General features: G+C 51.0%; 10 protein-coding genes across 10 annotated transcripts; 4 read left to right on the top strand and 6 right to left on the bottom strand.

Annotated features, from left to right (window-relative positions):
- Positions 1-1,690: 1,690 nt before the first annotated feature.
- GT037_003846 (acid protease) lies at positions 1,691-2,908 on the top strand (the record flags this gene model as incomplete). Its single annotated transcript, XM_038928893.1, has 1 exon — positions 1,691-2,908. The coding sequence occupies one exon, from the start codon at positions 1,691-1,693 to the stop codon at positions 2,906-2,908; it is 1,218 nt and encodes a 405-aa protein (XP_038788600.1).
- A 189-nt stretch (positions 2,909-3,097) lies between these two features.
- Positions 3,098-4,695, bottom strand: GT037_003845 (uncharacterized protein; the record flags this gene model as incomplete). Its single annotated transcript, XM_038928892.1, has 2 exons — positions 3,098-3,741; positions 3,807-4,695. The coding sequence occupies 2 exons, from the start codon at positions 4,693-4,695 to the stop codon at positions 3,098-3,100; spliced, it is 1,533 nt and encodes a 510-aa protein (XP_038788599.1).
- Positions 4,696-5,163: 468 nt separating this feature from the next.
- On the bottom strand, positions 5,164-6,378 carry GT037_003844 (uncharacterized protein; the record flags this gene model as incomplete). The annotated part of the gene is made up of 1 exon (XM_038928891.1): positions 5,164-6,378. One exon carries the CDS (start codon positions 6,376-6,378, stop codon positions 5,164-5,166), a length of 1,215 nt encoding a protein of 404 aa, XP_038788598.1.
- A 343-nt stretch (positions 6,379-6,721) lies between these two features.
- Positions 6,722-10,111, bottom strand: GT037_003843 (uncharacterized protein; the record flags this gene model as incomplete). The annotated part of the gene is made up of 5 exons (XM_038928890.1): positions 6,722-7,821; positions 8,265-8,589; positions 8,639-9,721; positions 9,773-9,947; positions 10,008-10,111. The coding sequence occupies 5 exons, from the start codon at positions 10,109-10,111 to the stop codon at positions 6,722-6,724; spliced, it is 2,787 nt and encodes a 928-aa protein (XP_038788597.1).
- A 312-nt stretch (positions 10,112-10,423) lies between these two features.
- On the top strand, positions 10,424-12,732 carry GT037_003842 (ctu2 pyrtr; the record flags this gene model as incomplete). Its single annotated transcript, XM_038928889.1, has 3 exons — positions 10,424-10,521; positions 10,572-11,608; positions 11,936-12,732. The coding sequence occupies 3 exons, from the start codon at positions 10,424-10,426 to the stop codon at positions 12,730-12,732; spliced, it is 1,932 nt and encodes a 643-aa protein (XP_038788596.1).
- A 128-nt stretch (positions 12,733-12,860) lies between these two features.
- On the bottom strand, positions 12,861-17,067 carry GT037_003841 (dead deah box helicase-like protein; the record flags this gene model as incomplete). The annotated part of the gene is made up of 2 exons (XM_038928888.1): positions 12,861-16,706; positions 16,756-17,067. The coding sequence occupies 2 exons, from the start codon at positions 17,065-17,067 to the stop codon at positions 12,861-12,863; spliced, it is 4,158 nt and encodes a 1,385-aa protein (XP_038788595.1).
- Positions 17,068-17,527: 460 nt separating this feature from the next.
- GT037_003840 (hit-like protein) lies at positions 17,528-18,555 on the top strand (the record flags this gene model as incomplete). The annotated part of the gene is made up of 3 exons (XM_038928887.1): positions 17,528-17,654; positions 17,710-17,929; positions 17,985-18,555. The coding sequence occupies 3 exons, from the start codon at positions 17,528-17,530 to the stop codon at positions 18,553-18,555; spliced, it is 918 nt and encodes a 305-aa protein (XP_038788594.1).
- Positions 18,556-18,930: 375 nt separating this feature from the next.
- On the bottom strand, positions 18,931-20,853 carry GT037_003839 (uncharacterized protein; the record flags this gene model as incomplete). Its single annotated transcript, XM_038928886.1, has 6 exons — positions 18,931-19,086; positions 19,152-19,340; positions 19,389-19,948; positions 20,019-20,316; positions 20,370-20,660; positions 20,719-20,853. The coding sequence occupies 6 exons, from the start codon at positions 20,851-20,853 to the stop codon at positions 18,931-18,933; spliced, it is 1,629 nt and encodes a 542-aa protein (XP_038788593.1).
- A 769-nt stretch (positions 20,854-21,622) lies between these two features.
- Positions 21,623-22,570, top strand: GT037_003838 (uncharacterized protein; the record flags this gene model as incomplete). The annotated part of the gene is made up of 3 exons (XM_038928885.1): positions 21,623-21,694; positions 21,754-22,184; positions 22,270-22,570. 3 exons carry the CDS (start codon positions 21,623-21,625, stop codon positions 22,568-22,570), a joined length of 804 nt encoding a protein of 267 aa, XP_038788592.1.
- Positions 22,571-25,097: 2,527 nt separating this feature from the next.
- On the bottom strand, positions 25,098-26,815 carry GT037_003837 (mfs transporter; the record flags this gene model as incomplete). The annotated part of the gene is made up of 4 exons (XM_038928884.1): positions 25,098-25,709; positions 25,762-26,098; positions 26,151-26,311; positions 26,360-26,815. 4 exons carry the CDS (start codon positions 26,813-26,815, stop codon positions 25,098-25,100), a joined length of 1,566 nt encoding a protein of 521 aa, XP_038788591.1.
- Positions 26,816-27,899: the final 1,084 nt, after the last annotated feature.

Below are 27,899 nucleotides of genomic sequence, written 5' to 3'. Positions count from 1 at the left end.
CGTGGTAGCGCGACTCGAGTTGCCGTGGAAATAGCAGCAGCAGCAGCAGCAGCAGCAGCAGCAGCACAAAGAGCAGAGAATCGCGTGCGTGGTCCGGGGACAGCGTTACAGGCGTCGCATGCGTTCTTGGGGCGTGTTTCGAGCAAGGAGCGGCTGAGCCACGGGTCGTGGTGCGGCAATCGGGCGCGAGTGTTTGGGCGCATGCGAGTGAGCGAAAAGCAATGTGGCCACGGGTATGTCGCTGCCAGTGAGGGGCACGCCGTGGGAACTGAGGTCGTGACGCTGGCCAGGAGGGTGATATGATTTTGGCGTCGTTTGCGCAGTCCTTCCCCGAACGCATGCCCCCCTGTCTTGTTCTGAAACGTCTCACGCGCTAGCCTGTTCCTGGCCACTTCACTGCAAAAAGGAGATGCGGCTCGGTCCTTTCAAGTCTTCTTAAATCACCGCACATGACACTGTTTCTGCAGCCGGCTGCTTGACCTTCTCCCTTGTTGTACTGACGGCATCATGCCTTCGGCTTCCTGGGTTGTCGTTTGCAACTCGACGCTACGGCCGTGTTCCGCACTCCGCAACCGATGAAACACCAAACTTGGAACCCTATCAAACGTCACGCCTCGCTGCACAAATGTCCCATTGGTCTGCATCATTCCACCATCGAGGAACAACACCCTCCATTCACTTGATCAAGCACATTCCAAGACCGCGAGATGCTCTGACACGCATCAGCTTTCCCTACGATTAGCCAATGTCCTACTTACTGACCGAACGCCCTTGCACCTTCCTCACAAGCCCTCTACGCTGTGTGCAGGCTTCAACGCCTCTACTTCTCGCGCATCGCAAAGCCATCTGTTCTATCCAGCGCCTCCATTCGAGCCGAATCGCTTGTACTACCTGGTCATCAAATAGTTTTGCGTTGTGGGAATGCATACCTTGCCAAGTTTGCCATCTTCTTGACCAGCGAAAACGAAAAGCGAGTTTCGACAACACCAAATTCATCACTGATGCGGCTACCAGAAAATGTGTAAAGAACAATGTCTTGCGCGTGTTACTCTTACGGGTTAAGAAGCAAGACGCGGTCCCACGTGCTGTGCGAAAGACAGAGGCAGATCACTCGGAGATTTGTGCTCACGGAAGTTCCTCGGCCTGTGAGCTACTTATTACGTAGCTGTTGCTTCGTACTAGCTGCGCCTGCTGTCCTTCGAGATTTAGTCATGTGTTATGTGGAACGTCGTTTCTGCCTCGATGTAACGTTCTCGTATGCGCATTACCAGGTTCGCTCAGCTCTAATGTCATCATCGGTGGCTGCAAGGACATATCTAGCCAGCCTTACCCGTGCGAAGCGGCGCCACTCGTGGTCATGTCCGGGCCGACCGATCGAGACTAGACCTTTTATGGTTTGGCAGACCTCCTTTCGACCAGCTCACGTCGGCCTGCAGGCTTCATCTAGCCTGAAGCTTTCCAGAAAGCCGCTCGATTAAAAATAGAATACGACATTCATCTCTAATGGACTGGACCATTGAAACAACCGGCGGGTACTCTGGTAGATACAATTTTTATTTGTGGTACTGAATCGCGTAAATTCGAGTATATACCTATGGCGAGACCAGACACTATTTGCCGTTTCGAGAGCTTCCCGTTTCTCTACACTCACTGCACCCTACATTGACTTCTCAATATCCCGTCTTCCACCATGGTGGCCCACATAACCAAGCTCCTGGCTGTTGCCACCACCGTCTCGGCATCCATAGTCGAACTGCCTGTTGTCGTTAGGGGCAGCTATGCAAGCGTCAAGCTGGATATCGGCACACCTGCCAAAGAACACCGCTTGTTATTTGATACCGGCTCGTCAACGATTTTCGTTGTCAACACTGACTGTACCGAGGCCTCCTGCCCGGACGGAAAGATCTCGGATTACGAACGAGTAAAGTACAATGCGTCCGCCTCATCAACGTCCGTCAACCTTGACATTCCCGCGTCGATCCCGTACCTAGGCGGCGAAGTCGCTGGCGGTACCTTCCAGGACGTTTTCAGCACTACAGACGGCGGCGTAGAATGGAACCAGACCTTCCTGTCCGCCAACCAAAGCAGCTGGCGTTTCATCACCGCCGACGGTTTCCTCGGCTTAGGCTTTTCCACCATTGCGGAGAAAAACACAACGACTTTGGTCGAACAGTTACTGTGGAACGGTCAACTGGATGCTCCACGTTTTGGACTGTACTACGGAAAGAACTTGAAGGATGAAGGCGAGCAAGATGGTGTTTTGACCATTGGTGGCAGCCATGAAGACAAGTATGTGGACGGCGAGATGGTCTACGCACCCTTGAGGAAAGAGGCAGAATATCAGCTCTGGCGTGCGCCACTCAGGAGCGTCAACGTACTCGTTGCAGAGGACCCATCGGCACCAAACGCCACTATCGAGATTCACAACGGTCGTCTTCCCACCACCGCCGTAACGAAGGGCGGTTTCCCAAAGGCCAACACGACATGGTCAACGTATCAAGCCGGAGCTGTTTTCGATACGGGAGCTGGACGCCTTTCCGTCCCGACAGAGATTGTCGATGCCATGTACTTCAACCTTGGCTGGAACGTCACCAAGCTTATGAACGGCGAGGAGCGCATGGAGTGTCAACATTTGAATGCTTCGTGGGCAGTCACTCTGACTCTTGGTGAGGGTGCTCCCGAAGACGATGTGTCATTCACTATGCGAGGTGACGAGTTCACCGAGCCTGGTGACCAGTGCATGCCGCCATTTGACGACAGCGAGCAGTACGGGTTCGCGCTTGTCGGTGCTGCGTTCCTGCAGAGATATTACTCCGTCTACGACTTTGGTGCTGACAAGGTCGAGGACTACCAGCCAAAGATTGGCTTTGGAAGGTTGAAGAAGGAGTACGATTACCTGTACCAATGATCATGGCTCACACAGCATTCTTCATTCATTCTTGTAGATATTTGTGACTCAAACCCATATAAGACTTTTGTACTCTCATGTAACTACTTACAAGCCTGTCCATTTCCGATTGTGTTGTATTGTCTGATTGATCTATGATATAGTGTGAATTTCTATCGCTCCCCGTACTCAGAAACTATCGGCACTTCATCATGAGCCCTCTTTCCTATCTACTTCCCTTATCTCCAGGTGGGGTCGTGCAGTACCCCTTGCGACTCGCATATGCAGTGTCAAAACATGGGAGTCAGGTTTAATTCTGTCAATCTTTTCCATCCTAGAATCGCCCATTGTGTCGAAATACCAGAGCTCATGAAGATTGACATGGTAGTGTCTGTAAAAGTCCTTCCGCCTAGCAATCCACCGATCACCAACGACCACGGTAGCTGACCAATGGCCGTTCCTGAAGAAGAACACAAATGCGAAGACAGGGTATGCATCGGATTTGAACTCCATATAGCCGATGATGGCGCCAGTGTGCGTTGCGTGCAGCCACTTTGCGGATGGATCCCAAAGGCCATTGGGTTCCACTCGGTTGACACGGACACTCGCAGGCTTGATTACTCGCATGACTTTGTCCATGATAGTTGCGGCTTGCGTAACTGTTAACGATTTGACTGCAGTGAACTCAGTGTACACCACTTCGGTCTTCACCGAGGGGCATTTTTGAGGCTGCGCGCGAACAAATAAATCCGGCCCCACTCGCCTGAGGTATACACCAACAGGTTTGCCCACGGTACCAAGGGAGTGCTTTACTGGTAATATAGCAAGTCCGGTATCGTTGTCCCATGCGAGACCTAGAAGATGCATGTACGGGGTCAGTACATGTCTCACATGCAATTCGTGCAGGGACATCTCTTACCCAGCTTGAGACGGATACCACGATTTGTAAGATAAAAGTCCCGCGGACGTACTGTCGGCTCAGGTGTGATTGATCGCATTTGTCGAAAACTTTTCGGAGAAGGAGCAAGGAGGCCTGTCAGCTCTTGATCCGAGAATTGGTCATTCCACAGGAAGATCGAGTCATCAGCACATTGGCTGAGTATCTGTTCTTGCAAGCGGATGAATGCTTTTGACCCTTCTCCATACAGCATTGCCATGTTAATATCGAATATACCAAGGAGGCTGTATGCCATGTCTTCGTCCCGGGTAGTCTTGCGCTCAGCTGCCCACGAGAAGCGCTGAGCAACAGGCATCTCGCTCAGCTCCATCTCTTGCTTGAGAATCTTGTCAGGAATTCCTGTGATCTCCGTAATCTGGGTAGCCAGGCTCGATTTCGTACCTCGAAACTCCCATTTTTGGTTGTAGAAGACGACATCCCTCGGCGCAATGAGTTCCTGTAGTGTCCAGCCGCGAGAAAACCATTTTGACGAGATGAAGGAGTAATCGCTTTCAGTGACGTCGAAGAGATAGGCGAAGCACACCCGAGCTTCTTTGTAGTATCTGAACATGGAGTTGATTGCTTCGCTAAGCTCTGCACTGCTAGGCTTGTTGATGCAGCAAGTATCGCACCATACATATGGTAGTCTGTACCGAGGTGAAGAAGCTATCTTGCAGGTCTCGATGATCTTCCGGTACCCTGGCTTTGCGAGCGTGGATTTTGGACGGTCTTGCGGAGCAACATTCATCTCTTCATAAGTCAACTCGTCCTTGGTAGGACCCCATACGTGCGACAAGATGGCATACCGTTGATCTGGATCAGCATAATCTCGAACATGCAGAGCCAGGGTCTTAGTGTCGATAAAGATCATGTTGGAACTGCGTATCAGAGGAATATTGTTGGGTCGCCTGAGGATTTTGCCAGATCTTCAAAGACTTGGACTGGTATCGACGAGTTGTGGAGATGAGGTTCTCGATTTCGATTTCGACCCCACCACAAGATGACAGGAGGCTGAGCCTACAGCTGGCCTTAAACCTACCTAGGTATGCGTCATACTGCGCACTTCAGCTGATACCAGTGCTACAATGAACGATGGACTGATTCGCGCATCGCCTCACGCAGCGCGATTCAGTGATGACATTAGTGGTGTATGTGCATAAAGCAAGGTGGACAAGGTTCGGTGTTCAAATGAGGATACTAGGCCAAATCCGATTAGCTCCTCTCCTCGCAGCGACATGTATGATTGTATGGATTGATTCTGTCAAAGGTTATGCAATCATGTCTAAAATACGATACAACTAATCGAATAACTGCTCAACTCGCCTTCTTTCACAGGCTTTCATCTCTCGTCTTTCCTCCCTCCTTTGATGTTGTTTAGCTTGTTCCTTTGCTTCTCCCTCTCGTCCATGTCGATGTTGATATTGAAATGCTGGCTTCGAATCTTCTCGTAAAATTTACCAGCAGTAATACCGTTCATAGGTTCAGCCCATTTGCCGGTGACTTCAGTCTCTAGGGAATCGGATTTGATAATAGTGGGTTCATGAGCACGGAGAACGAAGACAATCGAAAACCGGTATCTTTTATCATCGACAGAAGCGCAATTAGTGGAAGAAGGCTGCGGAGCAGATTGGGTGGGGCTTGTTGGAGGTTCCATGGATCCATAAGCTACGACGCGATGGCCACCAGCAGGATATCTTCCATTGGAGAGTCGTTCGAGTTGCCGTCCAGCAAGCATAGTAGCTCCTTTTCTCCCAGAACCCTCGACTACTTTCTCTACAGCGAACCAGTCGGCTCCATCCCAGACCTCCAGGCCAGGCACATCCCCCACCACCACACTTAGTAGTCCTAGATCAGCATGCGGTTCAGCGACGACCTTCGCTTCCCATCCTTCATATCGAAATAAACGCAACATTGTCGCTGTTTTCTTCTTATCTGAGTCTTGCAATAAACCACAGGGTCCGACGTATTGCTTCAGTCCCTCATCTTCGCCGTCTGGCAATCCCAGGGACGTCGAGATTCTGCCCAACGTGTTTTTGCAGTGTTGTCCGATGAGATCCCAATATCTCTCAGCAGGCTCTCTTAGGACTTCTGGGCAATACTCCAGAGTTCTCAAAGTGATGAATTCCTTTTCTCCTGGGATCTTGGACCAGCCCTCTTCAGACCTAAGTTTGTGCTTCCATTGCTGCTTTTCCTTATCGGGCTGGTTGAAGAAAGCTTGACTTGCTGCGAATAGCTGCTCGTAGGCAGTCTGAAGAGGATGAGGTCCAGGCTCTGGCGCATGGGGCTCGTTCAAGTCTGGAGATGATTGTGCTGACAAAGAGTTTGGAAACGTGACAGTGGTCCAACCGAGTCTCGATAGAGTTTGTTGATGCTCTGGTAGGACTAAGGGTAGCATTCCTGGCTTCAGTGGCGGCCGCGCTTCTAGTGGTGCATCTTGCACTGATTGCGCACCGTTCTTTTCGTTGCCCGCCGTTTTCCTTACCCGAAATTTTGAGATGATGCTTGAAATGGAGAAGTGGTGCTTGGATGAGCTTGAGGGTAGTGTGGCGACCATATCAACTAGTTATTACGATACAAACACGTTGGCTGCGAAAGAGGGACTATAGGCAAAAGAACATTCGAATTATAGGGGAGGGAGTTCAGGAATTATGATTACGGGTGTGGTCGGGGTATAGTAAAGATACGGCATGGAACAGCCAGGTGACGTTTTCCAGGCTACACGGGCCAAGCCACAGTTGCACAGCCCCACCATCCACGGGTAGACTTACGGGCTATTGCAAACAAAGCGTGCTGGCCAAGACCAGAACTTGCACGGCATATTTCAACGATGAATCCAAATACAAACAGGTATTTACACGGGACATAAAATGGTGAACATGCTGCAATTCATCATATCTCTACAGCCTCAACCTATTCTTGTCCCAAAGCTCCCTCTCCCTTTGCACGAACCAATCGTGCAAAATGGGGTTTAACTTGACAATCCCATCATTCGTCTCACACCCAAACTCCATACCAGATTTCCACGTCCCTCCCTCAGCACTGATTTTCATACTAGTCATGTTTTCCAATCGACACAGTGCTAGACCCACATCTCCAATGCCTCTGATGAACTTGCCTGCTGCACGCCCCTTCTTGATATGTCCGTTTTCATCTAGCTGCTTAATGTCAGTCCCATGTTCCGGTAGGGCAGCTGTTTTGCCGGGGTTGTCGATATGGACAGGCAAGATGCGCTTCCGGACGATGCCGGTGTGTTTTGTGCGAATGGTAAGTTCCTGGCCAACGTAACAACCTTTCTTGAAGTCTATACCATGCGAGAGATCAATGTTGCACTCCATTGGCAATGCGCTCTCTCTTGCTATCTCTTGTGGTCCTTCGGGTATGCCATTCCTGTAGCGTTGGAGGTGGTATTCTCGTACGTCCACTGGCTCGGCTCCCTCTATTACCGTTGTTGTATTTGCGCTCGCGAGATAACGACGCATATCTGGGCAACGTGGATCGCTCATTTCGGCGATTGTACTTTCTGATCTGCGTTGCCCGGCTTCTGAGCCCCAGGCCGCCCACACGCCTATCTCATCTGCACTCACATCCGAAATCTGCACCTTGCTCCGGAGTTTGTGCCTCTTCAAATGCTTTTTCAAAGACTCGAATTCACTCTCATCAACTTCAATGTAGCATGCCCAAGGCTCCTTCTCCTGGACCAACTTTGGCCACACCCAGACAAACACATCCCACAACACTCTGCCGCGCGCATCGAGAAAGGCTGCGTAGAAGGGTGATTGGCGGCTTTCGTCGACTTTATTCGTAATGAGCCCTTGCAGAAACTTCACAGTATGGGGGCCAGTAAGGGAGATAAGGCGGCGATGCGGAAGCGCTGCGAAGTTCGAGCCAGCAGCTTGCAGAGAAGCCTCTATCGAGTAAGGGCGTCCCGAAGATTTTTCACGAGCATTCCTAATGGTTGATGGTCGAATGTCGGCTCGATTGCGAAAGAATGAAGGGGCTATCGGTCGCGTTGAGATTCTGTCGTTTGAAGACGACGCGGTGCTAAATGTTCGGTGCGCGTCGGCGGCGGGTCTGGGCAGACAGCGCAAATTCGTCCTGCAAGCATCGCATATGTATTTGGGCGTCTTTCGTGATGCACCCAGCGATAGGGCAGCCATGATGGTGACCAGGTTTTCGGTGTGAGATGAGGGACGTGATGGACAAGAAAGAGCTCTGACGGCATGCGGCATTTGCGGAGTTAAGACTAGACTAAGAGGTGATCGAATATGCCACATCTGACTCCTCGAACTAAAATCACTATTCAGAACGCTAGAAACGCCTAATCTACAAGACAGAATATGAGCACACGCTATCGACTTGAAAAGCGTTCTCGGGCATTCAACGCCGCTGCTCAATAATTCGAAGTATGGTCGCGTCAAGCCAAGAACTAGTCGTTCTTACGACCCGTTAACCTTGAACGCTCGCTATTGCCCTCTTTTGGGCTCGCCGGCCCTGACTCGTCGTCACTCTCGTCACTCTCGTCACTTTCGTCACTACTCCACTTGTCGTCCTCGCCTACAGCGAAGATGGTATCGCCATCAAGACTCTCCCTGGGAGGAACAATGGGCTTCTGTGCTTGTGGTGCCGGCAATGGCGACACATCGCGCGCGTTGTTGTTCGACCTCTGCGCTGGGTCGTAGGATGGAGGCTGATCTGAGCCTCCTTCCTCTTCATCAAGAGAATCTCTGAGGGATGCGATCTCGAAACCTTCGTCATCTTGGGCAATCTAGAGTCGTCAGTAAGAATGTATAAATGGTACAGTTGGATGAACGTACCTCATCACTCATGGCAAATCTCCGGTTGTTGGCTGTTGGCCTCCACATGTATGCAACAAAACACACATCCGCCAAGTAGACAAGATTTAGCCAGCCGTCAAGCACGAACCATCGTGTTTGCCAGTGTGTCGGAGCAAAGTCGGGGGTCGAAGCTCCGGCGAAGGTGAAGCTGTTGATGAAGAAGAAACCGAAAATGACAACAATGCTCGTCAAAATGCACCACCATAACCTCTTATACATGGTAGCTTTGACGTGCTGCTTTCGCTCCATCAAATCCTTCATCGTAAGGTTGAGCGAATTCAGGGTCCAGATGTAAAACGCCGTAAGTGTGGCTGAGAGTGGGAGGATGACCAACAGAACTAGAGGTCCGGCGTCATCGGGACGAACAGTAAGTGAGGCTACAGCATAAATTACGCCAAAGACGAAGTGTGCAACAGCAAGCCAGCGGACGACCGTCATTGTCTTGCCGAGGGAAGGCTTGACGACGCCATATCCCATACATACGATCAGCAGCAGGAAGAAGGAGAAGGAGTTACGGAAAGCGTTGAGTACGGCGACGACAATCATGAGTGCCTTGGTGCCGACGTTGTTACCGTGGCGGTTCTGGTAGTCGTAATAGCCCCAAGTCATCAGCATCTCGATGACCAGAAATACTAGGATAGCAGTGATGTAGTTTTGGACGGCAAGAATATCGTGACGATTCTGGAAGTAGAGGAAGCCCCAGAATGCCAAGACAACAAAATACACAATGGTGATTCCGCCGTAAAAGGGCAGCTTTGCGATCTGGGCGGCTTGCAGCTCTCCATAAGCGTTTCGAAAAGTCACAATGGCCTCGAATTGCAATTGCTTGTCTTGCGCATTCGCAGCCACACAGTAATAGCCAGTTTTGATTGGTACTTTGGTCTCTGTGGTGGAGGTCGGGTACTTGATTGCTTTCGGGTCGTTCAGGTCGATAGCTGCGGTCCTGATGGGCATTTGCCAGAGGTTCTCGACGTCTTCCGCGAGTACCCATTCGCCTTTATGTGTGCCGTTGCAGAGGTTTAATTTGATCGATTCGTCGTCGCAAATGTAATGGCGGTTTTCCTGAGAGACTTGTCAGTTGGATCATCCAGATACCATGCAAGGCCCACATACATCGTTCACGGGCAAATCGGAAGGTGCGCCCAGAAGCAAAGTGTCTTTCCATTCCCAGACCACGACACTGACAGTCTGGTCCTTGATTCCTTCGTTCTTCTTCGGATCTTTTATAAACTTAACAAGTATGAAGGGGTCGACCTTGCCTCCCCACGACTTCTTGCTGTACATGCCACTGGACTTTGGATCAGCATGCCGTCCATGTGTAACTCATGGCCCGGCAGTTTCCTCATACCTGCATTTTTGCGTCTCCTTGTCAGACAGCGTCACGTCCATGGCTGCTACTGCTGTCACAGTAGTTAACAGCAGCAGAGCGAGGTTGCGCAGCCGTGCCTTCATCGTGCCGCGATGTGAGGCCAGCTGGCGGAGCTGACGGCTGAGGGTTTGCAGCGCTTCAGGCGGAGGGATGCGGTTCGAGTCGAGTCGGCGATAAGTGTCTTTCCGTCAATTCCTGGTCCAAGACGGGTCATGGGTGTAGGGCCGTGTTTAGTTGTCGATGTTTAGCTTGCGCGTTCGTCACCTACGAGTCCGCCTTCCCGGTAGCTCTTAGCGCGCTTCCTAGAATGTGGCGCAGCCTTGGAGCCTTCAATGGGCAACCATCACCGAAACAGCCGACCAGTCAGCCCTACCAAGCCCTTTCACCAATACACCATGCCAGGCAAACACATGGCTGGCACCTCTGATGAGCCTTGCAGGCGATGCAAAGACAATGTTTCCGTCCTCGTTGTGCGCTCTGAGCCACTTTGCCAGTCAGTCTACGCCACCTAGAGGGGAAGAAGAATTTGCTAAATTTGTGCAGTGACTGTTTTGCCCGCTATGTGCATACAAAATGCATCAAGCGCTTGGAGTCGTTTCGTGTGAATTTTGGAGCCGAGCAGCAACGTAGGATACTAGTACCCCTGTCGTTTGGCGTCTCGTCTACAACTCTCCTTCATATACTCGATCTGCATCTAAAGACGCAAAAGAGCAAGACTGGCCGGACCGGATTTGGAATCTGCGCGATATACATCCAAGACCCGGAGCAAAAAGTGCAGGCTGCTCAGCTACTCGACAAGGCTCGCGAACAATACCCAGACCATCACTATGCCTCACTCCCGTTGCACGATGTATTTCGCATGGTCCAAGACGATGCCTCAATCCGGTCTCTGGTGCCACAAACCAACGAAACCGTAGGCTGGAGCCCTGAGGAGCATTTCGTTCGCATGATTAATTCGCTCACCTCAGCAACTGCTCGTGCAGACGTGTTGTCTACCCTTCGAATAAGGCTGATCGTAGAATATGCCAAATCGACTGGTTGCGAAAGTGTTCTCTGGGGTGACAGCACCACCAGACTCGCTCAAAAGACACTTGCTGAGACCGCGAAGGGCAGAGGTTTCTCTCTGCCTTGGCAAGTCTCCGACGGATCGTCGCCATTTGATCTCAACTTCCATTACCCGCTTCGAGATGTCCTAAAGAAAGAGCTAGTATCTTACATCAACATGGCCGATCCTGGTCTATCATCACTTGTTCATGAAACCTCATCAGGAGCCACCCAAGCATCGACAAGCTCAAAGAATACCACTATTGACGATCTCATGACGCAGTACTTCGAATCGGTCGAGGAGAACTTTCCAAGTATCGTTGCAAATGTCGTACGCACAACAAGCAAGCTTGAGGCTCGACCGGATGCACTTTCAGACCCAAAATGCAACCTGTGTAGTATGCCTGTACCTGGCGGTCGATTTGGCATCCATGGCTGGGGTGGTGATCAGCAAGACGGAGATGACTTCGAGTCTACACATGCCAGAAGAGACATCTGCTATGGCTGCACAAGGTCGTTGCCTAAAGCCACAATGAGTACGATCAGTAATTGAGCGCATCGCTGAAATCTGCAATCATTTTTCATCAGCATTGCGAACCATCGCCTACTCTGATTGACCCTTGCTCGAAGCTTGAAGGATTTATGCAGAATGGTCTTTCTATGTTCATTTGCTCTCTAGGCCAACATCAATCTACGCGCTCGGGCGCTACCGGCAAAACAATAAATAACCTGGCATTATCCTGGAGATCCACACGCATTCCCGGATCCTGAACGAAAACACTATCTATACTCATCTATGTCGGTACAACGATCCCCGAGCCTCATGACCAGATGTCCAAGCACATAGTATAAGAGAGCCACAGATAGTTGTTCTATGTTCAACACAACAATCGCAATGAAGCTCTCCAATTTGATAGTTTGTCCTTTGCTAAGCGCATCGAAATGTCTCGCACACTGGAACTACGACCGTATCATCGTTAATGGCGAGATCATTGGGTCACCCTATGAATACATTCGCAAAACGAACAATTCCAACTACCCTCTTCAAGACGTCAATTCCATATATATGCGCTGCAACTCCGGTGCAGAATCCGGTGTTGCACTCACAACCAAAACCTACACCGTTGCTGCTGGCGATATGCTAGGCTTCGCGGTCAAGGATACTTTCGGCCACCCTGGGCCACAACAGATTTACCTATCTAGAGCGCCAGGCCCTGCCGCTGAGTACGATGGCTCAGGCGACTGGACAAAGATCTACAGCTTGACCTATTCTTTGAACTCAAGCTACGGCGCCAGCGACGGCATCCTCAAATGGGCAACCCACAACGCGCGAACGTTCAACTTCAAGCTTCCTTCTGAAACACCACCAGGCGATTATCTGCTCCGCGCCGAAGGTCTCGCGCTCCATGCAGCACATAAACCAGATAACTACCAATTCTATATTGCTTGTGCGCAGATCAATGTCGTGGGCACTGGTGTAGGTGTTCCGGGCCCGACGATCAAATTTCCGGGTGGATATCAGTGGAATTCAACGGGCGTGCTGATACCAGAGTTTTGGAGTAGGATTACGAACTATACGGCTGCAGGACCGACATTGTGGCCTGAAGGAACAATGGAGGCGCATGTTTTGGATGGCACAAAGAAGACCGGCGCAGACTGAGGTTGTGTGGCACCCAGCATAGGCTATGGCTAGCGGAGACAGCTTGTTCCATTATCATGTCCGTCTTTGCCAATGAATCAAGGCAGACTGCACGTTGTACCAATTTCATCTAAAGCTAAGCGGGTCTTCTAAGCATCTAATCCATCCCGCTCAACCATCCATCGAACAATATCAATGACTTCGCTTTGTTTTTCACTGACGCCCTTCCCAGGTTCCTTCACCATACCCTCAAGCACGTTATCCAACATACCCCTCAACCTACTAACCAGCACTCCGATCCTAGCCCACCCTCTCAACCGTATCCATTCATCTACCACCAGTCCGCGTCCAAGAGTATCAACCTTGATCTCACCAGCAAATAATAACAAGCTGTATGCATTGAAAGGCGTGATATCTCTTATGAAAACTTTACTTGTAGCCATCTTATTGAAGTACGCAACGAAACTCGCATTATGCGGGAATGTCTGACTGGCGAATAGCGTGGAGGAAGGATGAACAAAGACACGTCCGTTTTCCTGGTTGAAGTATTTGATCTCGCGGGCTGAGGGGTCAAGTTCTACGGCACCAGCAATTCCAGCGGCGAACTTTTTGTCGGGGAGTTGGATGCGTGCGATTTGTGGGTTGAAAGACCCAGCGATGAGCGCACGGAGGAGTGCGTCATTGGCGTTGTGCTTGTTGTATGACCCATGTGTGGAAGGATTGAGAGAAGAGTAGTGCGTTGGGATAAAGGAGATTTCTTTGAGAGATGAGAGGTACTGCGTGCGATTGGAAGCGATATCGAACATGGTCTGAGGAGAGAGGCGGTTGTCTTGACACCAGAAACGAAGGTCTCGTGTTGACATGCCTTTACTGCGCAATGCAGCCCATTGTTCGTAAGCTCGAAGATCTACAAGCAAGTCTCCTTGATTGTTTGAGAAAGATGCGCGTAGGTGGTCGAACTCGTTTCGAGTCTCCTGGTCTCGCTCTCGTGGCGATATAAACGGACTGCGAGCGGTCAGGACAGCCGCGATGGTCAACACAGCTTCAAGACAACCGAAGGTTGCGCCGTAAACAAGAAGCTTGCCCAGACGAAGATCCGCCGGGATCATGGACATGTGGCGACCAAGAGCGGTCAGTTCGTCGTCGGTAATCGCACCCATCTGTGAGAGTAATCGGATTGCACCCTCCACCGCTGTGCTTTCTGGTGGTGTGAGCGCTGAAGCAAGGAAGCTTGAGACATCCTGAACGCCCATCGCCTTGATAGATAGACACATCTGCTCAAGTGGCACACGTCGAATCTCAGGGTCTGGCCGCTCCATCATCTTGGCTTCGGCATTACGTGTATACAGCTTATAACAGTCACCTGCTCGGACACGGCCTGCTCGACCTCGCCGCTGTTTGCATGCCGCCCTGGAAGCCCAGGTTTCGGCTAGGCGAACCATGTTGTTTTGTGGGTCGTAGCTCGTCTCCTTGACCCTACCCGTATCGATAACAGCAACGATATCCTCAATCGTAATCGACGTTTCTGCGACGTTGGTACATGCGATAACTTTACGTTTGCCGTGGGGAGCGGGAGGGAAGACACGCTTTTGCTCAACAGGCATGAGTGACGCATGTAGAGGCAGTGCGTGGAGGTTTGCGAGCTGACTGAGCGCTTGAAGTGTTCGATCAATCTCCATGGTACCAGGAAGGAAGATGAGAATGCCTCCATCCTTATCACCGAGCTGACGATCGATGTGACGAACAGTTTCCGCAATGAGGTCATAGTTGATACCAAAGCCAATACTCCGGAGGTTTGCAGAAAAAGACTTGTCCTCGATGACCTCCTCATCCCCTGTTCCATACCCCTTGAATCCAGTGAAATGAACCACGTCGTCGACGTAGTAGTCAGTCACAGGGTGGGTGCGGCCTTCGATCTCAACACGGCCCACCGGCCCGACCTCCTTAAAGTACGCTTCAAACACAGCAGCATCAAGAGTAGCGCTCATCAAGATGACTTTGAGATCTTTCCGCTGTCGCAAGATCTGACGTAGTAAAACGAGTAAGAAATCAGTATCCAAACTGCGCTCATGTACCTCGTCAACAACAACATGGCTAACATCGGCTAGTGCAGCAACAACATCGTTGGCATTGCTGCCCGACGTTTGGAGGCGCCTCAGGAGAACACCAGTTGTGACGAATGTGATCTTGGTGACTCCAGGCTTCTGTTTAGACTCTCCACGAATAGTGTAACCAATCTCATCACCAACCTGAGAGCATCGCTCATCAGCCACACGATCGGCAAGACCAAGCGCAGATATTCTGCGTGGTTGAGTACAGATTATATTCGCAACAGCACCGAGTTGTCGTTGAATCAAGTTATCGAGGACGAACTGCACGGATTGAGTCGATTTTCCTGATCCAGTTTCACCTGAGATAATAGTGACGTTGCAATCATTGACCGTTCGTACGATGTCATCTCTCAACCTCCAAGCTGGGAGTGATTGTCGAGCTTTCATCATCTTTTGCTGAACTGGGGAATTCTGCTTGGCCTGCCAGTCAGACAGCAGCTTTTGACTAGTAGGTGTTCTGGGCGTCCAGTCTATGGGCTTTCTGGGCCTGCCTTTTGCTCTTCTCTTCTGACTTTGCTGTTCCGACGAATTATCTGCTGCCGCAAGGCCAGATGATACATCGGTCAGTTTCCCTGGGTTCTGGAAGATATCCCCAGCGTTCGATTGGATCCAATCTACGATATCGTAGATCATGGGCATACCAACGAAGTTGGCCTCGGCGTGTAACAGCGCTTGTCGGATGATGCTCAAGCGGATGTAAGCTGGAATGGCCGCTTCAAAAGTAATGATAGGGACAACGGCGGGGTAAGGACCGAAAGGCTTCCTGACCTGTAGTATGAGCCTCTTTCCCTGTTGCTTAACATCTAGCTCGATTCGACACGATTCTGGAGCAGGACGTGAGAATAGACGGTCGTATATGGCTTCAAGAGATGACATTTCCACTTCCCAGGGATCGTCTTCGGGGGACATATCAGAATCACCATCCGTCATCGAAAGATCAGCCAGATCCTGTGCGATAATGTTGTCCTCCTCGTCCGGTCGCAGCAGACGGGCTTGTAGCAAAGCTGCAGCTTTCCTTTCATCGCTGCCTTGGCTGTCGTAAGCCTCCTCGCAGAGATCTGCAGAATATCCGGCAGCAGCAAGGCGTTTTACAGCACCTTCACGCTTGAGATTGGAGCTGGCCATGCTGACACCAGCCACATAGCCTTCTGGTAATGACCACGATGGCAGGTCATCCTCAGGCACATGGATGAGGAGCCACTCGATGATCTCTTCTCGGTCTTTGCAGATATCGGCAGCTTCTTGGACATGACTCCTGCGGAAGCCAAGCTCCTCTATCTCGCCGACTAGTCGATTTTTGATAGACGTGTCCATCTCGATACCGTTCGGGTTCCACAGTGCGTCCCGACGGATCAAACGCTCTGCTTCTTTTCGCGTCCTCTTACCCAACTCGATCTTGGGTACCCTTTCCCATCCCTTCAACAGGTTCCTGCTGGGGGTCGGGCCGTTGGAGTTCGGCATGACCGCACCAGGCTGTTGGTTATGGGCCTTCTGCGACTCTGCCTGTTGCTTCTGTCTCTTCTCACGCGCCTTCGTCGCTGCCTCCTTCGCCTTCTCCCGCTCTGCGAATCCGAAGAAGGGGTCTGCCTCATACATCCATCCCTTTCCCTCCTGCTCGTCCCTCTTTTTGAGGTCCATAAACTGTCCCTTCCAAAGATTTTTGTATGTTGGGGGGAGCATCATGTGCAGGTTCTTCGCGCTTGCAACTCGAAAGAGGGTATAGGCCGCAGCAAAGTTGCGGGCTTCAACGGCGGTAGGCTGGTGAGCCTGTTCCTCTAGTTCGGGGGGGATTTTGATGGGTGGTAGGGTGGTTGTCTCCCGTGTCTTCTGATTCATCTTGGACAGTACCACAGCATACGCGAAATGCTGGTCACCATCTTTGCGCTGCCGAACATCAGTGATGCCCTGCTACTAATTTGGCACCGCAACTCACGATACGGTAGTCAGGTTTGCTCCACTGCTGCTTCTGAAAATGTTCCGACAGCAGATTGACTGGGAGTTTTCCTGTCCACGATGCACCTGCGATCAAAGTCCTCGTATCCGGCTTCTTTGGTCCATCTTCGGCGGCTCCAGCAGCAGACTTTCCTTTGCCCTTGCCTTCGTTCTGGCCAGCATCACCCCCAGAACTCTCCCCCTTCTTCTTCTTGGCTTTGCCGTCCCCAAAGACGATGAACGATGTGTCTTCCTCAGGAGGTACAGTCTTCTTGGCAGGCTTGCCACGGGGTGGATGGGCGTTCTTTGGCATCTCTCACGATATGTATAAAACGACCAGATCTCTCAGCCTCCATGGAGGTATGCTGGACTCGGAAGGGTAAAGATTGGATTATCTGTTTTGCCTGTGGGCGGTGAAAAGGGCGCCGTCTCTAATAAAAGGTCTTGACCAGTATGTCTGATGATCCACCACTCTTCGGGGTATTCAAGTGCGAAAACAGAGGCTGTAATGGTAGCCATCGTGAGCTCTTGGACCTTTCCCTCGAATGCGATGCGCAATCCGAAATTCCGATGATTGCAGGGATGCCTCGGTACGCTTGGACCATGGCATCAGAGCCTCATCGTCATCGTCACATTGCGCTCACTCGTCGGTATCGATGCGCCAACTCGATTCGGGCTTCAATTCGGCCTTCGCGTTTCGCGTTCCTTGCATACAAGTTCGATATAAGTACACCAGATCCTCGCACACTCCGAGAAGTCGCATCGGGTCAGCAATGACGAACCAGGCTGCCGCGAAGCATACCCACGATGCAATGACAAAGGAAGAGATAGCAGGCGCTGAGACGCCGAATCAACCTCAACCTGCAGTCGCTCCCGGCTCGTCGAAGCGCCCCAATGCATGTTCGTAGTACCCCATGTCTTTCAACCCACAGCGCAACCTTAACTCACGGTGCAGTTACAGAACTTATGTCACAGACGAAAAAACCAAAGCCACCTGCCATACCCGCCGCAGACGGTCCAGGCCTTGTAGACAGGGCTACGAAGACAGTCAAGCGCTGGGACCCGCGGAATGGATTGGGCGTATACATCGAGAGTCCAGAGACCAACCCGGAGAACAAAGTACTAGAGTACGACGAGGACTTTGTTGTGATAACAGACAAGTACCCAAAAGCGAGGTGAGTATTCATGCAGTACAAGGCCAAAGCAACCAGTGCGCTGACAGTATCTCAGTGTACACCTCCTACTCATTCCACGAAAACCCAGATATTACGATCAACATCCTCTCCACGCGCTGTCCACAGACGCCGCCTTCCTTGCCGAAGTAGAGAGACGCGTCATCCGCCTCAAGGATCTCGCTGCCTACGAACTCCGACGTCAGTATGGCGACGTTAGCACCACGGACAAACCCTACAACGAGGCTCTGGAAGAAATGATGTGCTCTCGCAACCCACCACCAGTGGAAGAACAAGCTTCCCTCCTCCCACCCGGTCGGGACTGGTCCAAAGATGTCGTCGTAGGCGTGCACACCCATCCCTCGATGAATCACCTGCACATTCATATCTTCAGTCGAGACATGCATTCAGACTGGATGAAACATAAGAAGCACTACTTGAGCTTCAATTCTAGTTTCCTTGTTCGATTAGACGAGTTTCCACTAGAGGAAGGAAGCGAGAGGTTTGCACCTGGTGACTGGCCCAGCTGGGATATGAAGTGCTGGCGATGTTCTAAGAACTTCAAGAACAAGTTTACAGCGCTGAAACAACACCTGAATGAGGAGTTTGAGGACTGGAAGAGGGAATGAGCATGTACTTGTGCTCATCTTCTACAATACATCTAGAGACTAGATGCTTGTCGTATAGGTAAATGCCTATGTGCAATATGCAATCGACGCCTCTACGAGTGTCTATTGACACTTGTACATGTGCATTGGGCGTTCTAACCCCCCCGGATTGTGCTTTTCAGAACAATACCGTCAAAAATACACTTTAGATCTCACACTTGTATGGTCGTTGAACGTACGCGTCAGTTAGCATAATCATGGTTTCCTAGTCGACTGGATCCCATGAGATACTCCTAGATCCGAATTTTTGCTACGTATCTCCCGTTTGCGTGCTGATCTACCACAATTCGATTTCATCATTCTGTCCCCCAGACGTCGGATCTTACCATGCTCATCCTAGCGAATAACCAGCGTCTTGACCACGTTGGTGTCGATGTCGTGCAGCTCAATCGGGAACTTGCACGAGTCGCCGAAAATGCAGTTCTTCGTGCCCTTGACATGATGGGTTTTATGGGGCGCCGGGCAACAGTGGCCATAGATACACCTAATATCCTGTAGAGATGAAAACACAAGGTCAGTTGCATATCTCACATGAATTTTGTACAGCTCCAACTTACCTGGCAACCGCTACCGTTGCTGCAAGGTGCCATGCGAGCGACGAGACGGAGGGTAGCCACCTCGCTTTCAGTGGGCTTGTAGGCGTGGAGGTGCGTACAGTTCTTTTCGTAAGGGCACTCGTTCCGGAGGAAATGGACGTTGCACATCTTCATCTTCTTGACGCGGTCCACTTCGATCTTGTCGTAGTCCTTACATGGTGGGTCGATGCGTTAACCGGCGCGGTTACGAGCAATGACTTCCTCGCGATTAGCCGGCTTGTATGTGGGAGATGAGTGGTTGACAGGAGGCGGTGGAGCAGAGACCTTGGCAGCCCAGTTCATCGGAAGCACTGGCTTGGTTGCTGTAATCATGCCGTCCGAGGCCAGTGTCGATGTTGATGGCGTTCTAGGCAGTCCCATCATCGTAGCCCGGCTCGGCAGAGGGCTATCCATGACTGGAGATTTTGCTGGAGGTGGGAACCGGCTAGGGAGGCCTGTCGATGATACAGATGCCTTCGAGCTGTCATTCGAATCGACCCTGCGGGCAGGAATAAATGCTGGTGGAAGACCGCCACTATATATAGGAGCCCCCCAAAACACGATCTTTTTATCGCGGAAGATCCCAGGAAATTTCTTCGTGTCATATGGCAAGTTTACGAGCTCCTTCTCAAACGGGACGCCTTCGAGAAGAATGATCTTGTTGACCAGCCCAGGACGATCAGAGCATTCCTCTAGCATTCGCGCGTAACCGTTGTCGTGCGAGCAACCGAAGAGAACCCGACGGCAATGATAGTCCTGGCTGTATAGCTTGCATGATTCTGCGAAGGTTAGTATGGGCTGCAGGTTTTGCTCAGATTTATTGAGAGCAGCAACTTCGGAGTCTCTCACCTATGATCTTTTCGTCAGCACGATCTTTTCCTGCGCCAACATCGATGAAGTCAAATAGCGCTCTGCCCCGTGTAAAGCCGCGCACAAACTTTTCAAACTCCGAGGGATCTTGGTAGACTCCTTTGCGTACAAGCACGTCGCCGAGGCCCCGCACGTTCGCATAGATGCGGCAGACGATACGGGCTCCGTAGGGGATATCGTTACATTCGTTGTCAACGTATTCTTGGACAGCAGCGGAGAGATCTAAAGCAGCGCGACGGCCACCTTGTTCACCGTCACCAAGATATTTGTCACAAAACTAGGCTTTTGGTTAGCAAACCTGTCATCAAAGCGCAGGCCGAAGAGGCCTACAATCATGCCGTCGCCGTCAATGAGTACTGTGATGAATGGATTATCGGACTGTTTTCTTAGTTTCAGCTTCTTCTCCATACTCAAGTAGCCAGTTGCCTTGCTTGCTGCTGGAGTCGTTGTCGAGGATGTGTATTGGGGTGGAATTACCATCTCTCGCAGCATGTGATTGTGCTTATTTTCGTACTGCATCTTCTCGTTTTTCCATGCAGTAATCCATACGCGGTCGCGTTCGTGTTCGATTGCTAATGCCTGGTACTGCTGATACAGGTATTCGTAACGAGTAACAATCTCCTTTAGGATGAGTCAGTGTTCACCTCGGGTAGACAGACGTATTTCCTGTCAAACCTACTGCCAAGAACTGCGTCTTCTCCTCTTCAAACTGTTGAAAATGTTCGAAACGCCTGGTGAAGGCTGTTAGGTCAGCGTCTGAGAAGCCAAATGAAGCAGGGCTAGCAGGCCCATGGCCATTGAGCGAAGGCGGCATTTCGGAAGGCAAGTGGCCAAATTTGAGCTAATAGCGACTGGCGAGTGCCCAGAAGAAAGACACCGGATTGAGCGGAAGCTTTGTAGAGCAGAGCTGATGGAGGTTCTCGCATATGACGGGCGAGAGGAGAGGAATTAGAGTGAGGAAAAAGAGGTTGTGGGAACAGTTGAGCGCTCCTTCCAGGGTTCACAGGGAAAGTGCAGGCTCAAATAGGCAATCGTTGGTGATGGTGAGTTACTGCACAATGACCTGAGGCAATGAAGATGAGAGAAAATGTCAGTCTGCCATTTTATAGTGTAATGCAAACAGGCGCGATGGGCAATGCCGGCGGGAAGCTACTCGACGCGCAGCGGCGTATGTGCGATCAGAGCAAATAAGCATATCAAGCTGCAGATGAATGGTCGCTGCTGCCTTTGTAATTGAACGAGCCACAATTGCGGCGTGGATGCCATGCCATGTGTAACACGACCCGGCGCGTAGAATTGGACGAGTCTATGTTGGGAGAGGCGGCCAGTGAGAGCATTGAAGCAATAGATCATGGTCATACAAATAGCAGTACGCAACAAGATGCAGCACACAGGGGGTCGGTAACATCAGACTGTCGCGTGAGGTGGTGAAGGCGAGGTGTCCCTGGTTCCGTGCTCCGACGCCAAGAGGAAGCTGCGCCCGGACGTCACTTCCCAGAAGCCACGTTCGAATTACCCCATCTGTTCCCACACGCCCTCTCTCCTCTTCTTCTCCCATCTCATCGTCTTGGTTCGCCTTCATCATGGTCAATTGGAAGTTTTCATCTCTACTCTTGCTCTCCCTACGAGCTCTCGGCACCATTGCTGAGCCCGCAGTAAGCTCGGAACTTCCTGACGCAGCATGACATCAGATGGCTAACAGTTGTACTCTTAGGCTGAGAAGCAAGCAGTCGACGAGCCTCAAACTCCCAACCTCAATGTCGCCGTCTCCGTGTCCTTCCCCCAGTCTGAGATCTTTGGCGTCAAGCTCATCAACGGCCAGCCCACGCAGGCGCGTCTGTCCGTGGTCAACAATGAGCCCGCTCCTGTCGGCGTCACCATTGTCGGTGGCTCGCTGATCCAGGAAGTTGCAGGACAATCCCAGATCCTTCGCAACCTCACCCGCCAGCGCTACTCGATCCAAATTCCTGCTGGCGCCAACGAGACAATTCCTTACAGCTTCACGACAGAAATGCACCCTCAGAATCTTCGTCTTCAGCTCGTGACTGTGCTGAAGGATAGCAAGAATAATCTCATCACCGTTCCGGTCTACAACGAGACTGTCAGCATTGTTGAGGCACCTACCAGCTTCTTCGACCCTCAGATGTATGTACCAAGGCACCCTTTACCCTGCGCACGCTCGTGGAGCGCCCTGTTGTTTTCAGCACGTGTACTTACTTCTTTGCTCCAGTATCTTCCTATACCTCGTTCTCCTCGGCGCATTCGGTGGAACTGTCTACTTTGTCTACAACACCTGGATCTCTACCTTCTTTCCCCAGAAGAAGGGCCGCGGCAAGGGTGGCGAGCGCGCTAAGATGTCCTCAGGCCAGAGCAAGAAGGTTGATCCTGCCGACCAGGTTGCTGTCGTCGGCGCTGATGGCCCCGCTGTTACTTCAGGTGCAAAGGCCTACGATGAGAGCTGGATCCCCGCCTCCCACCTCCAGCGCCCAGAAGCCAAGCGCGTCCGCAGCGGTGCGAAGCCCCGAGCTTAGACACCCTGAGTTCAAGGTCAAATCTGTTGGGACAACTGGGTAATATGAACAACATGTTAGCATGCGCGGGATGTGGGTATGCTTGCATATCCTAGACTCGAACGCAGTTGGACGTTGGAAGATACGTCACTGTGTTGTACGCAGGAGGCTTGGATAACGATTTGGATGTACTATATTGCGACGTCTAAAAGCTAGCCGGTCTTGTATACTAGGAAAAAGAAATGTCACTATTCTTCTGACATCGAATCGTTCACCATACACTTCAGCATGCGTCGTGGATGCAGCCAGCAAAACACCTGCTACACCGCAAGAATGACGAGACGCTGAGCTCACAGATAACTCTCGCGCCCTCATACCCGCGGACGCAACACTCGCTTCTCATATGCATTGCTCTGCAGTTGCATCCGCAGTACACATGTATTGCGCCGTGACCTACACCTCTCTATCTCCACGCTAGTGCAAGGCGCAAAAGGAATGTTGTAGAGCAGATCCCACACCGTTCGCTCAGCCTGTTTGTGATCTAACAGCTGCCCCGCATCGCGATCTCGTCGCATGTGTCCTGCATGTGATTTGAGAACTTACTCAGCTCATAATAGCATCTCTCGTATCAAGATAGATAGATATTTCCCCGACCTCGGAGATCTACCTTGCATCATCCTCCGTCTTAGGCTGAAGTTCACAAAACTCTGGGTGGAAGCCTACTAGAAGCCATTTAACCTAGCACATTGTTTTACAAGAGCGCGGCGGAAGCCCACCCCGCACTTTAGGCTGCGTGCATGACGTGTCGCAGCCTTCCGTCTCCAAACAAGCACGCACACCATTACCATACAAAGTTCAAACACGCATCAACTGCCACCACACACCTGGGCGCCTTGGCTGCTGCTCGACATGTGTAGGTGCGTAAGCTACAGGTACATGCACAACATGTGCATGCGACTGCGACTCTCGGGCCTTTTGCTTTTTGCTTTTCCGGTCGTTTGGAGTGGAGGGTCGGCTCGCAGTGACTGTTGCACAGTAGTCGCACACGGAAAACCATCCGGGGTAACGGGAGCTACTGGGCGTGGAGTAACCCACGATCGCGTGCATAACGTTTAGACTGCCTTGATCGTATTTGTCTCTGTCCAACGAGAATTATCCGCCGATGGTGTCCGGATCCGCATGTGCAAGACGTGATGCTCACGATGTCGTGGGGTGATCTTGGCTCGAAACGGAAAAGGCTTCACATGTCATGGCGCGGGCGGAGTTTGGGGCACGCGCGCTAGATGGTTGCGTGGATGGGTGGGTTGGGCGACTTGCTTGTGACTCCGAGGGTAGAGGCTTAGTTTGGGCCTAGCAAGGTGAGTCAAATTGGGCTGGGTGAGGGATATAAGATGGTCGGCAGCTGCTGGTAATGAGGCTTTTAAAGGACGATCCATCGACTAGAAGGAGGCATCACGGACTGTATAACTCTACGTCTTACTACTATATCATCGACATCGATCAACAAGCCCCGCTTCTAACACCATAATACTGTCACCACCTATATTCGTCGTCTAACAGTCGATACTATACGAACAAGTCAACCAACAACTTTACCTACACAACCACAATGCCGCCAGTCAGCCAATTCCCACCTGCGCGTGTTTTCCTTAAGAACGCTGCATCTACGCCATCGCCCATCACCGTTTCGACATCGAGGAGAGCCAGTCTAACATCACCGTTGAGCCCGCGATACACGACCTCCTCCTCGAATGCTTCACAGTCCATGGCGCAGATGTTATCGCAAAGACTCAGTGCTAGAGAGGCTCAAGGCAGTGCACGGAGAGTGACAAACTGATGCGCATCAATGTATTGTCCTTTCCGGGTAAACAAAGGCTGTGCTAGTGCACCATATCTACGAATCACCAAGTCAAGCTCAGCGCATTCGCTGAGATGCCAGCTTCGCATGCATCATGCAGATGAAGTTTGCTGAAACCTGAGCCGAGGGGTGTGTGCCGCGCATTATGACACCGGTTGTCAGTTGCGCGACGAGGAAGACAGCGATGTTATTTATAGGCATCTTAGAGGTAGAAATTTCGTGCTAGAACATCATGCGACGCAGTTTGTGCGCATCCGTTCGCGGCAGGAGATATCTGACATGGTTGCGAAGAGCACTGCAAAAGTCGTAAACGGCGTTTTGGGCGCCACAGGGTGATGCCCATCATTATAGATCAACGATACCCACGAATCTCCTTCAATTCAAGATATTCACCTACTGTTGTTTTGTCATTACAGCGTGTAGCTCTCTTTGATACACACTAGGTGGAAGTACACCATGAATCTCTCAGGTCTCGACACGTATCCTCATCACCTGCCTTGTTCTTTGATCGACTCATCATGGCTTAACATGTCCAGGTGGTATGGAGCTTAGCCTTCATATCGTAACTCATTGCGAATGTAATTTTCAAGCCTATAACGACTGTGCGTATCCATAAATATGCGCCTTGCATAGCCATCTCTTCAGAGCCATGTCTCTGTCGCCATAATAATGACTCACGCCTCCCAACCTCTAGCCTGATAGCTTCTTACCAAACGAGCTTCGCGCAACCAAACTTCTAAACCTCTTTCCGAACATGTACGCTGGAACAGTAAGCGCGCAGATCCCCAGATTGATAACGGTGATTCCATCAAAGACCGCGCGAGGCCCAATATTCGCCATGATGCCGTTAGCATATGTTGTCGCGATGAAAGTAAACACTGCTTTTGTAAAATTGATTGTCACAAAAGCCTGGTTCGCGTCTTTGGGATGGCAATCGATTACATAGGTCAGACTGGCTGTTGAGGCGAACGGTACGGAAAGCGAGTGGATGGACATGAAGACCAAGGGCCAGACAATGGGATAGCCAGCTGAGACGCTCATGCCGAAGCCCAGAAAGCCAATTGTAGCGAAGATGGTCGCGGGGATCATAAGCGTCAGACGGAATTCCGGTTCGAAAACGCCGTGATTGCGACGTGCCATGAATTTGGCGAGGGCGTCGGCTGTCCAGCCAGAGAGAGGTGAGCCGATCAGTGCGATGACAAGGAGAGGCAGGTTAGTAAGACCGACTTGTGCCGGGTTCAGCGAGTACGGTGGTGCAGAGAAGATATTGACGGAGAGGACGGAGATAGTAAGCAGCCAGGTCTGAGAACAGAATCAGTACATGCTTTGCGAGCAATCTGAAAACTTGACATACAAAGTAAGATCCGTAAACGATTGTACTGAAGAGTACTGCCGGGAAAGCAATAAGTGGCACTGGCTTCCAGGCGTTCTTCCAGAACGACTCTTGTGATAAGCGGCCACGGAAAATTGCCAGTTGGCTTCTATAAGGCTCCCTGTCGTCTTCGAGCTCGAAAACAGACTTGTGTTTCTCATCAATTCCGAGCTTGTCCATGGTAGGCCGGGGGCCATAGTAAGTGGTCTCAACGACGAAGAAGTACATGCCGAATAAGATGGGGATAAATATCAAAGCGGAGATACCAAAAGTCGCTTCGAAAGAGATGTTCTGGATGATGGCACCTGCGATTGTTTGTCTGGTTATGGATCAGTACATTCACTCAAAGAACGGGATACAGATATACATACCCAAGAAGAACGCCAGACGCCAGCATACAGCCCCAAACTGCGATACGTGTACCGCGCTGGTGCACAAAGTACATATCGGAGACTGTGGAGGTAACAAGTGTCTCGAGAGGTGCTGAGGCGATACCCTGAACAACTCGCATGACAGCGAGAGAGATGAAGGACTACTACTCGTCAATGGAGAACGATCTAGCTCGTCTTCTAGTACGCACCCTTGTGAAGAAACCCCAGACATTTGTTGCAAGAAGGATAATGGTAGATATGATGAAGAATGGACGCTTGCCCCAAATATTGGCTCCAGCAGCTGTGAAGAATGTAGTGAACCCGATCCAGAACGCAAGGAATCCGATGACAAGACTCGCTACCATGTCGATGTTGACATTGTATTTCATAGCAATGAGGGGAAGCGCAGGCGTCACCATCGGTCCAAGGGATGTAGTTACACCTGAACTAAAAGCGAGAAGAATCATTATACACTCTTTCCTTCTAGGTGACCAGTTGAGCGGGTCATTGGGGCTGCTTGAAGGTTGTGGCTGCAGAATAATGTCGCCATCGCGTTTGAGTTCGCTCGAGTCTATCTTAGAGTCTAGAGTAGGCCCAGATTCGTTGATAGTGGACGTACCCGGAGGAGCGGCCATGTGGCGATCTTCCAGAATACCGAAACCCATCTTGGTAACAATATGATTGCTTGTGTGAAGGAGTAAGAATAGCAATAAGAGTTGGAAGATTGGAACAGACTGCCGGCAGTCTTGTCGAACGCGCTGCGTTCAAGAAGAGAGGATGAAGAATGTACAGGGATCAGCAAGCGACAGTAGAACGATGAGGCCAGCTCTGGATGAGGAGTCCTTTGGGTCAACCTTTTTATCACCACATCGCTCAGGCACCACATCAGAGGCATCAAGGGTAGCCTGATACTATCGAAACCCCGCTGAAGCACTCGGGACAAAGCCCTATACCAACCATGCCTGTTCATCGACGCCTTACATGGGGCGACTGCCGAAGCATGACCAGGCCTGGTCGGGCGCGATGTCCAACACAGCATGTTTCAGTGTGTCGGAACTTTCCGACGATACAAAAGACCAATTGCTAATCACAACGGACAATCGAAAATACGGTATCGGGTACCGGACATAGTAATCGGACTTGGCTAAGAGCATATTTACAGCATAGTCGCTGCTTGTTGCTTGTGGACTCATGCTAAGCACCGCAAGATACTTTAGAAACATCGACATCTTGTCAAAAGCAATGCGGTTAGCATTTCCACCCACTTGCAGCACACCAGCTTGTGGTGTTTTAAAGACACTTTATCTTATTGCAGCTTGGAGCTTGATAGGCGAATCCAGTGGCATGTACGCAGTGTTCGATCGCGGAATTAATGATACAGTTGTCCCCAAGTTACGAGTTCAGTCCATCTCAGCCGGTAAGTGGAGTGCATAGATACTTGACAAACATTACGAAGACCCTCATGATTTCAGGGTAGCCTGTAACTTTTGTCAGCATAGCTTGCGCGTTCGTGCGTGGGTAAAGAGCTCTACGCGTTTCGCCTCAACTGCCGAAGACAAGATATGTGATGATCGCGTGTCCAATGCGCGACGTATCTTGCATTAACACCGCGCCGATCATGCTGCGACTCTAGGCGAATACACTTCGAAAGTCGTTAGAAGTTGATGTTGATGAGAGAGTCGAATGTGACGAGGTAGGGAACCCGTGGATCTATCGCCCTTGGCTCTATTCAGTATGGTGCCCGACGTC

This window comes from Alternaria burnsii (genome assembly GCF_013036055.1).
Source record: "Alternaria burnsii strain CBS107.38 chromosome Unknown 730, whole genome shotgun sequence".
NCBI classification, from domain to species: domain Eukaryota; kingdom Fungi; phylum Ascomycota; class Dothideomycetes; order Pleosporales; family Pleosporaceae; genus Alternaria; species Alternaria burnsii.
Note: the sequence above shows the minus strand (reverse complement) of the source record. Positions and strands in the feature narration are given on the sequence as shown.